Here is a 12799-nt window from a genome sequence, read left to right as displayed (position 1 = left end):
TAATGAGGAATGTTAATTTGAAGACAATCAACTGGATTTCAGCTTAGCTGATTATCAACCTTGGACTTGTATGAGGGTGTTGATAATGCTGGTAGTACAGGGAGGGCATTTTTATCTGTGACAGCTTTTTCAGAGGAGCTTTTCAAACAAATTTAGTTTGCCTTTTGGCTGTTTAAGTTAAAAACTTACAAACAAAGAGGGGTGAAATTCGAAAAAACTGATCAAAGACAGGGTGAGACACTGGATTGTTCACTGCACGGTGAACTTTATTTAGAAAATACAATAAAACACTGTAGAAAATATACATTCTGAATAACAAACAGTAATTAAAGTCACTATAGCCAAAGTCACTTGCCGTTCTATGTAATTCACCCAGTTCCCACTGGAGCCCTTTAAAGTCCCAGTCCAAACCTCCTTCTCATGTTACAGGCAACACGGCCTGCTCCTCACTCTCTCCTTGATCCCATTCCATCAGCAGCTCTGAGGACACCTCTGTAAACAGATGATCCCAGTTCCAGCGCACATCATCCTGCAGAGCAAAGGAGAGACGGAAGAGGGGGAGAAAAGAAGAATTGGAGAAGCAGAGGGAGACATACAAAGAAAGAGAGCACAGGGAACAGAGGGAGCAAAGAGAGGAGAATGGGGAAGGAGAGCAGAGGGTGTTAATGTACACATCATAAATCTTGATTACCTGGGAGACAGAATGGCAACCTCCCCTGGTGCTCTAGAAACAGCTGGACAGGCATTCGCTGGGAGCTCACAAGCTATATTTACTAAAAACTCACTCACCTCTTTCACCTCCTGCTCTGGCGCTAAAACCTTGGTGAGGAGCTTCAAGTCAATCTCGCCATCCTGAAGAAAGATCGCAGTAAAATTCACTTAGCTTGCACAAACAGAGGGGATGTTGGTTGCAAAATGAAATGGACCACCTTGACGAGAAGAGAGGTAGGAATATCAAAGAGATGTAAAAACAAATGTCCTTGACTTACTAAGGTCTGGAACGCAGAGTAATACTTCAGTTCATTGTCCAGATCTCTGTAGGTCATTACCCGGTTCACCTGGACGCTAACAGGGTAGGAACAAGTCAGAATAAGCATCTAATACACTAACAGACATGTATTTCAATCAGGACAACACCTCACAGAAAAATAGTAGCCAGCCTGACTGCAGTGCTTTCACACTTTGTGCAAACCAAGACTGAGAAGTGGCTTTGTAGAAGTTTGAAGTTTGTGCACAATGAAGCTTCAAGACTTCAAGCAAAGACCACAGAGAGCAGGAGATGGTTGCCAAGTGGTAAACGCTTCAAATTGAAACCCAGCTGCTTATCTGTGGGTTGGAATTAAGTGGGGGGGCTCTCAAAGTGGCCGGGGCCTAGCAGTGCATGCCAGTCCTACTTACTGCACATTACACGCTACATTGCCCCCGCAATGAGTTCAATGTGGATATTATCTCGCACAGAGAGCAAGCCCCAGCCTAATAACCTCCACCGCTGTCATAGCCTTGCTACATATTCGACACATGTCGGCGTGTCTCTCACTGCCCTGTAAATCAAAAGGCCCCGTTAGTCGGGACCCTGGTAACAGAGTTGCATAAATCACACCCAACTGTTATTTCTCCATTTCAGCCCGATAAAGCAAGACACTGGCACGAGTGGAGGACAGGTAACCATCAAAGTCACCAGAGCAGGCTACTGATCTAGTGTCCTGTGCACGGACAGAGGTTAACTGTCATACATGGGACTGGGGCATGCTGTGTGTGTGTGTGTGTGTGTGTGTGTGTGTAGATGAATTTCTGAGAGTTTAAGGCATTCACTACTGTACCTGGGTGGAGCTGCAACTTGCATGGTGAGGTCTTCTTCCTGCACTTCTTCAAGGTCTGGAATCACTGGAATGTCTGAAACCCCCCCCCAAAAAAACAGACCACAACATTTTACAGATGATCTGATTTAAAAAAGTGTCAAAATTTGAAAAAATTTGATTGGTAGCCAAGTGACAGAATCATTTATGAAAAATACAGTAAACCCCCTGTGTATGGCTGCTAGAAGTGTGCATTTTTGTGTGAGTATGTGCATGTGTGACCATGTCTGTGTGGCACTTCCTCCCCTCCCTCTCTAGCTACATCCTCATAAGAGCTGCCCTGTCACAATAGCCATGCGGCCATGAATATTCAAGAGGCGAGGCTGCAGCTCTTCCTGCTGTGAGAGGGGCGCTGGCCAGGGGCTCCCCAGAAAGCACCCCCTGCTACCTTAGCATTTGGGCCCTGTCAGCGCCGCCCACCCCCAGGACCCGCAGTGGCCGGTAGGCCGACCTCCATGTCCACTCTGCCACTCCGACTGGGGCGGCATCCAGCCATGTGCAAGAGTATTTGCTTGCGGGCCCATCTGTGTGGGGTCGGAAGTCACAGTGCGGCCTGGCAGGGGCTGCAGTGCCAGGAGCCGCCAACCCGCTGCTCAAACAGTGGGAACCCACTTTAATTGGCAAAACGCAACAGGACAGAGGATGGCTCCTCTCCCAAGAAGGACAGGGCAAACTTTCACAGCATTTTTCAGATGGACATTTGTTGGATCAGGGAAATAAGAGAGGCATAATAAGGGATATAGAAAGATTGGATCAAAATAAGCCAAATGATTGATGATGAATAGGGTTATCATGCAGCTAAAGAAGAATGTAGGACAATCAACAGGGAATAAATGTTTCACCAAAAAATGCTCAAAGTTTCATCATTTCAACAGTACACATTTTTGTCTTGTACAGACAGTTGGCAAGAACTTTAGTGGCTTCCCATCTGCCCTTATAAAATATGTGTTAACTTTGGGTGTGATGTAGCTTTCCTGAACAATATTTTCTGGGGGAGGCAGCAGACTGCACAACCTTATTAGCTCTACAGCTGAGTGTTGACACAGAGAGAAAGAGAGAGAGAGAGAGAGTGGAAGCAAAAGAGAGAGAGTACAGACAGATACGGAGAGAAAAAGAGAGAGCTGGACTGCATGAAGAGGGTTGTCAGTAATCTCTAACCACAGTACTGCACCCTGAGGGGAAAGTCAATAGAGGAGCTAAATAGAGGTGAAGAGATGGAAGTCTGCATCTGATGTGAGGAAATATCTTGGCATCTATGTCACCATTCCTTCAAAATAACTCCTGAAAATAAACTGGAGCTGAAGAAACATCGATCTTTGATGGTACACTAAATTTCAGCTCTACATAAAAGTTATGGACTGTTCAGATGAAGAGAAATTGTTTTGATTCCGTCCAAAAATTGTGAATACAACTTGTTCAAAACCTAACCCATCAACTTTCAGTAGATAACAAAAACTCACCCTCTGTTGATAACTTATTTCTTTCTCTTTTTTAATTAAACCAAATTAAAAATGCCACGCTCGTTTAGCCGCTGACAAGATTCATCTGTGTTTCTGATATCCAAATAAATGCAGGCGCGGGTATTTCATATTCATGAGGCCCCGGTGACACTTTGTCCTCTCATTTACAAAGCACAGCGTTCAGCAGAATCCGTCCCCCCTGGACCCCCAATCAAATTTAATGGTCTTAGTGCAATGACATCAAAAAGCCTCGCCGTCCGGCTTTTTGCAAACAGCTTCCTGGGTTGTCTATCTGTCCACACACACACACACACACACACACACACAAACCCTTTTTCATTTCAGCCAGTAATGCACTATTAACACACTCCATGAGAGTTCAATGTGAAGCACAGAGGCATATGTTGTCTATATGCAAAGTCTATTATTAAGTGAAAAAAAGAACAACATTTTTAAATGAGCTTCAAATTCAACCCATTACTAGGGGTCAAGCAGGGCATCAAAGCAGCTGCAAACAAGCCAGTGTTTTCTTCTGACGCAAAGGGCAGCTCCATCAGGAGGAGCTGTCTCTCCTCAGTGCCGCACACATTACCTACGCTGACTTCCTTCCCTCGGCTGGACATGTATCAAAGTGGATTTTGTCTGGCAGCAAGCGGGCCACGCGTATCCTTATTACACGGTCGCGTCCGGCTTCCTCGCTGAAGCATGTAAATATCAAAAGGGGATAATTTGCTGTGAATGTAGACATACTCCCGGCAGGCACACGCCAGTCAGCGACTTTGGAAAACAGGACGTCTCTCCACATCTTGGGCTCCTATAATCTAAGCAGGGGTCCAGTCAAATGATTACCTTGGCACACAATCCATTTGAAAGGCTTATGGGACAATATTCAACACAACACCGGCTATGAGTAAGACAGTGAGACATGAAACAGATGAGTGTTTTTGCGATACTGGTGCTATTTTAAATGACCAGCAGGAGGCTGCGGGGGCAGCTGATGGGGGAGATGGGAGCAGGGGACTGGGTGAGCCTTCTCTCTCTCTCTCTCTCTCTCTCTCTCTTTCTCTCTCTTTCTGTGCTTGTAGCCAGTGGACATAAGGGATAAGGGTTGGGGACATAATCAAGATCGCAGGGGCTATCTCACTAACCCTCAGCACTGTAATTTCCAATGCCCCTGCCTCCGGCTCTGCATTAAGAGGTCTCCCTCCACAGAGTAATAATCTTTCCGGCGGCATTAACTGCAAGAGAACCAAACTGCTGGACTCTTCATTCAACTGGCCATTTGAGCCGGTGCATACTAGAAGGTGACAGACAATATGTGTGTACATAAATGTAATAGAGATGTAATTTTTAACCCTGTAGTTCATGTATGCAATTCATTGTGATTTATCAAAACATTTTAATTTCATTTGTAAGTTTTGTGATATACTGATACTTTTTTAAATGGTAACTTTTCCCATTTTCAACAAAAAGCACCAGCAAATACGACTCTATAACACAATTAAAATTTTACAAATTTACATTAGGGCTGGGTGGTAATTAAATATTATTGTTTATTATATCTCCATATAATAATATTGAAACAAATCTTTATCATCACAGCTCTCATGAGAAAATGATAAAAAGCTGTATTTGTATAACACACGAGAAAGAAGCTATTTTTTTCATTTTTGTAATTCATCAAATACTTCTGTGTGTTTGTGACTAACTGTATTGCTGTGAGTGATGGGGGGAACACTTAAATCCTGCAACAAAATTCTCCATCAACTGTAGATCAAACCTTATTTAATGAGCACATTCACTTCAGTTCATCCAAAGAGGCCATGCTTATGGTCAAAAGGAGGGACACCGGTCAAAGGCAGAGTTCTAACACACGAATCCATGCTGGATTCAAGGAGAAATATGATGTGCGCATCAGTGGAAAGCGATGATCTGACTGTCTGCTTATCTGCTCTACTTCCAGAGGATGAATGTGCTGGGGAGGCACTGGAGGGCTCCTCTTTGCCCGTGAGGAAAGACACAGAGTGGGGGGATAGTGAGGGTGCTCTTACCTCCTTCATCATCTGATCCCTGGGGAGTTTGTGGTCGCAGGCGGCGGCTGTAGAAACAGGAAGTGTGAGAGTATGAATTATTTAATGCTTTCAAAATGCAGCCCAACGGTGAGGTCATCATAGGGAGTGAGTGAGTCGGCTCCTGGGCTACTTTGCTTTGATGATGGGCCTGTTTTTTATCGTCTTTCTCTTGTGGTGGTTAGGACCCTCGCTCAGTCTGCTACAGTCTGACTGGACTTCTGAACAGTAGCTCCTGCCAAAAGGCACTGACGGTGCTATGTGACGCTGTTGTGCTGTCTGGGTGATCAGCCTGACAGCCTTAGACAAGATCACCCGTAGGAGATATTTAAAAAACAAACACAGCTGTAGCAGCGGTCTGTATTACTAAGTATTACTAAGACAGGACAGTTGTGACAAGAGCACAACGTAGGGGATTTTTCTGCAGGCTAACAACTTTACACACAAAGCCTCTGTCTCACTGCAGCCAGTGAGGCACCGGGCTCCAACTGCGATGATGAGTAAAACATAGATGACTGCATTCTCTACCTGCCTCCCCTCATGATGTCTATTCTAGTCACAGAATGATGGGAGGGAGGGTGAGGGGAAAAAACTAGAATAACAGGAAAACTTGGCTCCTAACGGCAATAAAAGTGATGACAACTCAGTCACGCTGTTTTTTAATCATGTTAAGTGATTGTTCTTGGAAGGCAAGGATTAGCTGCAACCAAGGACAATCTGAATGTACTGCGTTATTTCCACTTTACTGCAAAGGGAACAAATATTTACACTGACCTATTTTTATTCATACACACGGAAATGTAACTGGCATTGAATTCAATCAACAACTGCGAGAGTATATTGAAATATGGAGGTGGTGGCTGAGAGAACTTACTCTTCCAGGTCTTCGGCTGGAGGTCTTCTTGAAGATCTGTACAGAAGCAGAAAACAAATGCTAGACAAATTAAACAACACTTGATGGGCTACATTTTTCCTTCCTTCAAAATAAAGGTGAGCACAAAACTCACTTAATATTTTATATTCCTGGCACAGTCCTTAGAGGTGTTTTGATGGATGCATCCTGTAAATCTGTATCTAATGATAGCAATTCTACTATATCAGACACAGTGGTCTACAAGAGTTGTGTCTCCTCTCTTCTCTGTTTTCTCAGCCTCGTCTCCTGCTGGATCGGGCAGCTATTTTCAGACTTCTCTCCATTTACACAGCTCAGCTTGAACAGAGCATGCCAAACACCAAAATACTGGGTTTTGACACTTTTTTGCCTCAACACAGTATTTTTAGCATTCACTTTCTGTTTTAGGAAAGGATGCAATAACACCAGACACCAAAGAAAAACTAATATTACCACATTAGTGTGATCTAAGAATATAACAGTATCAATAAAATATAAGAAAGGAAACAGAGCAGACTATGTTTTAGGATGTTTTAATTAGTGGCCTAAAATGGGGGTTTTAATCTTTTTTCATGACGCATACATGGTTTTGCTAGTTCCCCTGGTTGAGTAGTGCCCCCTACTGGTTTTACAAGTAATACTTCCAGTTTTGCAACAGTATTTTTCTTGCTGTCATTTTCATACCTTCATACTGGCAAAAATCAAGGTTGCAGATCTGCAGTATCAGTTGATATTAGATCAATTCACTAATTTATCAAAAAACAAATAATAAAATATGTGCAATATAATACAAGAGTACCAGTGTTTCAAATCACTGTAGACTAATGGGTTTTTATGGGCTCAAGCAATGAAGCAGTAGAGACATCAAGAGAAAGGCAAACCCCCTGTGAACAAACATGAAATAAATTTAAGCTTCTGTATCTGAAGTAGCACCTGTACACTAACTCCAAACCCTATTTTTTAAGAGGGATCCCACGTTTTAACTGAGGTTACTTCTTTTTTTCTGGTTCTGGGGGTAATTTTCTGAACAGTTTGCTGTACAGACTGTGAAGCCCTCAAGGCAAATTTGATTTGGGAATTTGGGCAATAAAGATAAAATTAACTTGACAATCAGAGCAGCTCAGTTCAGGCAAACAAACTCAACTCTTCAGCTCAAAAAAAATAAAGCTTGCACAAAAATCCAGAGACGCAAAAATCTACTTTGGAGTAGTACTTTTGTTGATCTACTTTTACATCACACATGACCTGCCATACAACATCAAAGAATGACATAAAACACAATTAGCTAACCAGTTCTTAGCTAAAAGTGTTAAATCCAGTTATGTCTGTCTTATCAATGTAGACCAACAGCCCTTGAAGGTACTAGAGTCCAACCAGGCAGTGTAGAGAGGAGCTGAGGGAGCCTACCTGCCTGCCCTTGGACTGTGTCCTGTCTGGGGGGCGGGGGTGGCGACACTTAAGACACATTACAGGCCCCTTGATTAAGACTCATGTAAGGCAAAGCGATAGACATGGTAAAACTGTCTGGAAAAAGTTGTTAGGGATAAAATATATTGTGACAACCTGGTTTCAAAGGTTCATCAATAAACTGACAGATCATTTAGTGTCAATTAGAAGTGATAGATCGACAAATCCCGGGATTTCTGCGCTGGGATTAGTGGGAGGAGGGCGGCGGTGATTGAGCATGAGGGGTGACATTGAAGGGAAAAGTCCTTGCCGGTTCCAGGGGGGACCATTACTTACTTTGTTTCAGAGAGGATCAATGCGCGTGCAAACCCCTTTTACACCTCCTGTATTTCAATCGCTTTGAGACTGGGAATCAAGCTGGGTTACGCAAAAGCAGAGAAGCGACACGCTGACCTTCTGTGAGAAAGGAAAGATCTATTGAGTTTGCTGTTTTCCCTGCTTGCACTAACGGTGCAGTAAACTACACAAATAAGCACAATTGACTCAGCCGGTTCACTTCAATGCATCTCCTATGCTCTCACCTCCACTGAGACTGGAAAAAAAAGAAGCACAGTGACAGGTGGAAGAGAAAATAAGAGAGGTAGTTCCACAGTACAATAAAATATCTCATGCTGATTCAGTCTTGTACAGTATTTAGATTTAGATTTGTTAGTTGTAGAGGAAAGCTTTTTGCAAACACCTTCCATCTGTTCCAAATATTTCATGAATTCTCCATGTTGTGCTCCCCGTGTAAAGAGCAGACTGCAGTGGTAAGGGGTGATTAAGTGGCTTGAACCCCTGTGATGAAGTGGCTAGCTGACTAACAGTGCCCTCCTGTGGCTGATGCATTAACCATGTCAATTACCGCCTTGCTCACAGATGAAGACGAATGGAGAGTTGCCTGCTCAGACAGGCTCCCTCTAACCTTGTTGATTCACAGCCTGAGTGCCAAATATGCACTGATAAATAAGCTCATTCAACAGCATGAGAGTTCATTAATAACACATAACCCAAGACCACAGCTTGCAGTCGCCGCCTTCAGTCTAGCCACAGGAGAAGGGGGGAAAAGGTGAAGCTACGTACTTGGCAGAACCGGACCCGGTGCTTTCTTCTGCCCAGCCGCCCTGCCGCCGGGCCGGTTTAGGAGGAGGGCCCTGGGAGAAGAGGAACTTTATTAGCAAAAAACTTCAAAGAATGTTTACTCACAATTCCAGCTGTTATTAGGCTTTAATCTGGGAACATAAAGCACAAAAATATCATGTCTGCTTGAAGTTTTGTCATAATTGCAGGGCTTATGTGTTACATCATCACCTATTTGATACTGTGGTGAATAGCCTATACTGTACTACGTACACCAACGGTACAAAATCTGTGACTTTTAAAAGCGGAAATATGCCAGTAGGTGGCCCCCTTCTGCAACAACTGAAAATAAAGACCCCCACCAGAAAAAGAAAACCTGTAAACTTGACATAAATGTAAAAGGAACAAATAAAGGAACTTTAATTGTCCCGGTAAATGTGTGGGGACCATTCAAACCAAAGTTCACCTCTAATCCTGTACAGTAAACAATATGCCTGGTATTTGCAGGACAGAGTCACATATATGCACCCCATTGTTTTGTTTATTAGATTTTTTTTATGTCCATTTCCAGCAGCAGAACATATGGAGCAGAGTGTGGGAACTGCCAGGGCCTGTAAGTCTAACCCGAAAATAGGTCCACAGGAAAAAAATGACCCTCTCCCTCTCATTCTTTGATTCTGAAAATAGTAAACCGAGTATGCATCTCGATCCTGAGACCGGGACCCTGAGACCAGCACTTGAATGAATGAATTCCTAAGAGCACACGAGGGTGGGCACTAGACAAATGAATTAGGGAAAAAAAGGCACAACATTTCTCATTACTAAATTGGGTCTGCAGAGGACAAAGTGCTCGTGAAGAATTTCTTTCGTTTATGATGAAAGAGGAAATAATCTTTCATGGCTGGTTCCTTCACCAAAGCCATTTATAAATCTGAATGTCACCATTAAGCAGGGCAGAGGGAGGGGGAGCCACTCTGCTCCGCTGTATATTACCATTAATCGAGAGAGCTGAGGTTGAACAAGCTCCCTCAACTTTGTGTAATTAGTAACTGTCTCTTTATTAAGAACAAAAGGGGGCTACAAAAATGACAATTGAGACGTTTTCTGGCAACATTACAAAAGAAGTGATCAAGTAAAACTCCTCTGATGTGTAATGTTTGGTATTTCTGACAATTAACATTTTTCATGAGAGACAAGATAATACAGTCAAGTGTTTTTGGTTGTAATAAATTCATCCTCTGACAGTTATTTCACTCGACAAAAATGGAGAGGACCATAAGTGTCCTGAGAAACAAAACAAATCTGTGCTTCCAATTCTTCATGACCAAATATGAACCTCACAGTTGTAGTAAAATAGTTATGGCTGTTAAGGCAATTAGCTTAGACCTCATGGTTTCTAATTTAGGATTCTCTGATGGTCTCTAGGGCATGGAACTTATGGTGACCAAACCCTATGAGCCCATAAAAGCAAATGAGTCTTTGTTTAAAAGGATGTCAGGAATGTGACCAATCAGTTGGGTATTTTCGGCAGAAGAGGCCAGGGTTGATAAACGAAGACTGCAAATAAACCCACCCAGTCGCACGACACTCTGGAAAAATGTATTGCATGTTCACAGCAGGTCAGAGAGGGCGCGAGAATACTGGTTCATACATTAGGGAAGTTGGCCTAATTTGGGAAGATTGGCCTAAAGCAAAAGCATTGCTGGAATTCTTTGCTTTGGGAATGTTGGCCGGTTTACAGTTTGCCAATCCAGGAGACGTGACTGATTCCATAAATGCCAACGACAGTGACGTCAAATTATTTGTTATTTTGCAACTGTCACTTCTGATTTGACTTCTCTCATATATTTTTGTCCTATATTGAGTCTAAATTTAGCAACATTAACTCCAGCATGTTTTATGAGGCAGAGATCACTGAGAAAGCTTTATGTCAACGTTTCAGCTCAGACTTAAAGGGATTCACACTTGGCAATATAAGGAGAAGATTTATACAGATTGTTGGTGGAGTTACTGGGACTTCAGTGATGTAATCTGCTTGTTTTTCAATTAGACAATTTACAAGACAATTACAATGTGCTGTGACTCTAAAGTTTTAAAGGGCTTTAGAGCTTGCATGAAGACACACTTCAAAACACTTAACGCAAGCACATCAGATGCATTACACACGGGACAGTAAATGAAGAGCAGCTACAGTTTTTAAACACCTAAACACATCTCCACTAAAACTTTATACCATGTGTGTCAATGTGTGTGTGCGTGTTTGAAAGAGGTACTGTAAATGGTATAAAGTTGATGTCTGGAGGTTTAGCAGAAAGAAGCCATGCAAAGTCACCGTTTTTTTCATGCAACCTACCTCGTCATCATCCTGCGATTCATGTATGAGACAAAACCAAAAATGCATATTGATGAAGCTTGTTGAGGTGAAATCATAACATGCCACCAACACTATTATCAAATGATCACATACTTCTCCCATTGAAGCGGAGGTGGAGGACTTCCTTATGTAACGAGAATCTTCAAACGATGACTGGTCTGCTGCGAGGCGAGCTCTTCGTCCAGACTTTGCAACCTGGGGAATGCACATATTTAAAAAAAATAAAAAATTAGAAGATAGATTTTGATATCACAAAGCTGACTGCCAACGTCTACCAAAGACTTTGTGCTTTTCGCTTTGCTTAAACTGTGCCATCTAATAAGCCAACCCAAAGTCGTCTGGAGGGACTTTTAATACAGCAGAGTGTACAATTTTGAGAATGGAGCAGCAAATCTACTCAACCATCATTCCACCGTCAAAATAAGATGTTGCGTTTGTTTAATGTGCTTTGAACAAACAAAATATACTGGTAAGATGATCTTTCTGAAATGTAATGCATAGTCATAAGAAGATATTACAGATATCTTTAGATAACACCCCTGTAATTGGTGTACACTGGTTTTTCAAGGGCTGTAAAGTCAAATGTTTGTACCGTGTAAGGTCTAAGTTACTCATACCTCACTAATGTACTTATAGTGATGCTAATGTGTCATCAATAGGACATTTTATGTTGGTCAAGGACAAAGAAAAAGAGTTGGTAAGTTGAACTGAAGGCAGGACAAGATGGAAGAATCACATTAATCCTTAAAAGGGTCAGTGGACATGCTAATCTAGACCTCTCCCTAAATAATGCCATTTTCAATTACAGAGGTTGTTGTTACATGTAGATGTATAAAAGTCTGCCCGTTAAACATCCTAACCAGCTGCAAGAAGTGTTTCCAGCACTGAGTCAGTCCAGAGGACGAGGTCAAACGTAAGAAAATAGCTTTTAATGGAGAAAGGTTGCGAGTTTAGCAAGTGAACTGACTCACAGACGTCCAGCCAGGTCGGAGAAGGGAAAGCAAACCCTGCTGTGGTTAACAAAACACTCCTCTAAACGCAGAGCTATGCATGGACCTTTCGGTTAGTTAACGTTAGCTACATACTCAGACACAAACCCTTCTTGCTGCCGTTGCCCAAAAGCGGTAAACGATGATATCTCTTTGCTGGTAACAAGTAAATAGCTATCTCATACCACGACTAGCTAACGCCTGGTGTTTACATTAGCCTAACAGCTAAGTAGCTAGCAGTAGCCTCGCTGCGCCCTTCCCTCCTCCACTCACAGCATTAGTATCACCTCTGCTCCCTATCCCCTTACTGCATCCTCTGAGATCCAAACCGGTCACTCACATTTTTTACCGCGGCTGCATCTCTGAGCTGAAAGTTATCGTCCATGTCTCTCTTCCTTCCTCGCTACCAAGGCCAGCGTCTTCCGGGATGTCAACTCGCGTCACATAGCAACGCTCTCCATGGTAACGCCAATCAGATGCAAGGAGCGGTCAGTATGTCTCAGGTACACAGGAAGTCTGTATGAGTAATTGCTTATAATGTAGTTGCTGTGTGTGATGATGATCATGATGATTCAAATAAATGCCGCTTTTTTTGTGTGATTTTTTTTTTAGATTTTATGCACCAATGCACCA

At 42.7% G+C, this 12799-nt stretch overlaps 1 protein-coding gene across 2 annotated transcripts; it reads right to left on the bottom strand.

Annotated features, from left to right (window-relative positions):
• Nucleotides 1–248: 248 nt before the first annotated feature.
• On the bottom strand, nucleotides 249–12606 carry LOC118336696 (intraflagellar transport protein 43 homolog A). Of its 2 annotated transcripts, XM_035673372.1 has the most exons (10): nucleotides 12507–12606; nucleotides 11271–11372; nucleotides 11157–11168; nucleotides 8807–8877; nucleotides 6260–6295; nucleotides 5368–5414; nucleotides 1821–1893; nucleotides 990–1065; nucleotides 790–852; nucleotides 249–529 (listed from the first exon to the last, which is right to left on the bottom strand). In XM_035673372.1, the coding sequence occupies exons 1-10, from the start codon at nucleotides 12549–12551 to the stop codon at nucleotides 419–421; spliced, it is 636 nt and encodes a 211-aa protein (XP_035529265.1). In that variant the 5' UTR covers nucleotides 12552–12606; the 3' UTR covers nucleotides 249–418. The 2 variants fall into 2 exon arrangements, with proteins under 2 accessions (XP_035529265.1, XP_035529266.1); XM_035673373.1 differs by lacking the exon at nucleotides 11157–11168.
• Between the last annotated feature and the right edge of the window lie 193 nt (nucleotides 12607–12799).

Source organism: Morone saxatilis, unplaced genomic scaffold (genome assembly GCF_004916995.1).
Source record: "Morone saxatilis isolate NCDOM2014 unplaced genomic scaffold, NCSU_SB_2.0 Contig3, whole genome shotgun sequence".
Classification (NCBI taxonomy): Eukaryota; Metazoa; Chordata; class Actinopteri; family Moronidae; genus Morone; species Morone saxatilis.
Note: the sequence above shows the minus strand (reverse complement) of the source record. Positions and strands in the feature narration are given on the sequence as shown.

Coding starts and splice junctions, on each gene's coding strand:
- LOC118336696 (XM_035673372.1), bottom strand. CDS start 12,551: ATGGACGATAACTTTCAGCTCAGAGATGCAGCCGCGGTAAAAAAT. Junction 6,296..8,806: donor ACCGGGTCCGGTTCTGCCAA/GTACGTAGCTTC, acceptor GCTTCTGTACAG/ATCTTCAAGAAGACCTCCAG. Junction 853..989: donor ACTCTGCGTTCCAGACCTTA/GTAAGTCAAGGA, acceptor ATCTTTCTTCAG/GATGGCGAGATTGACTTGAA.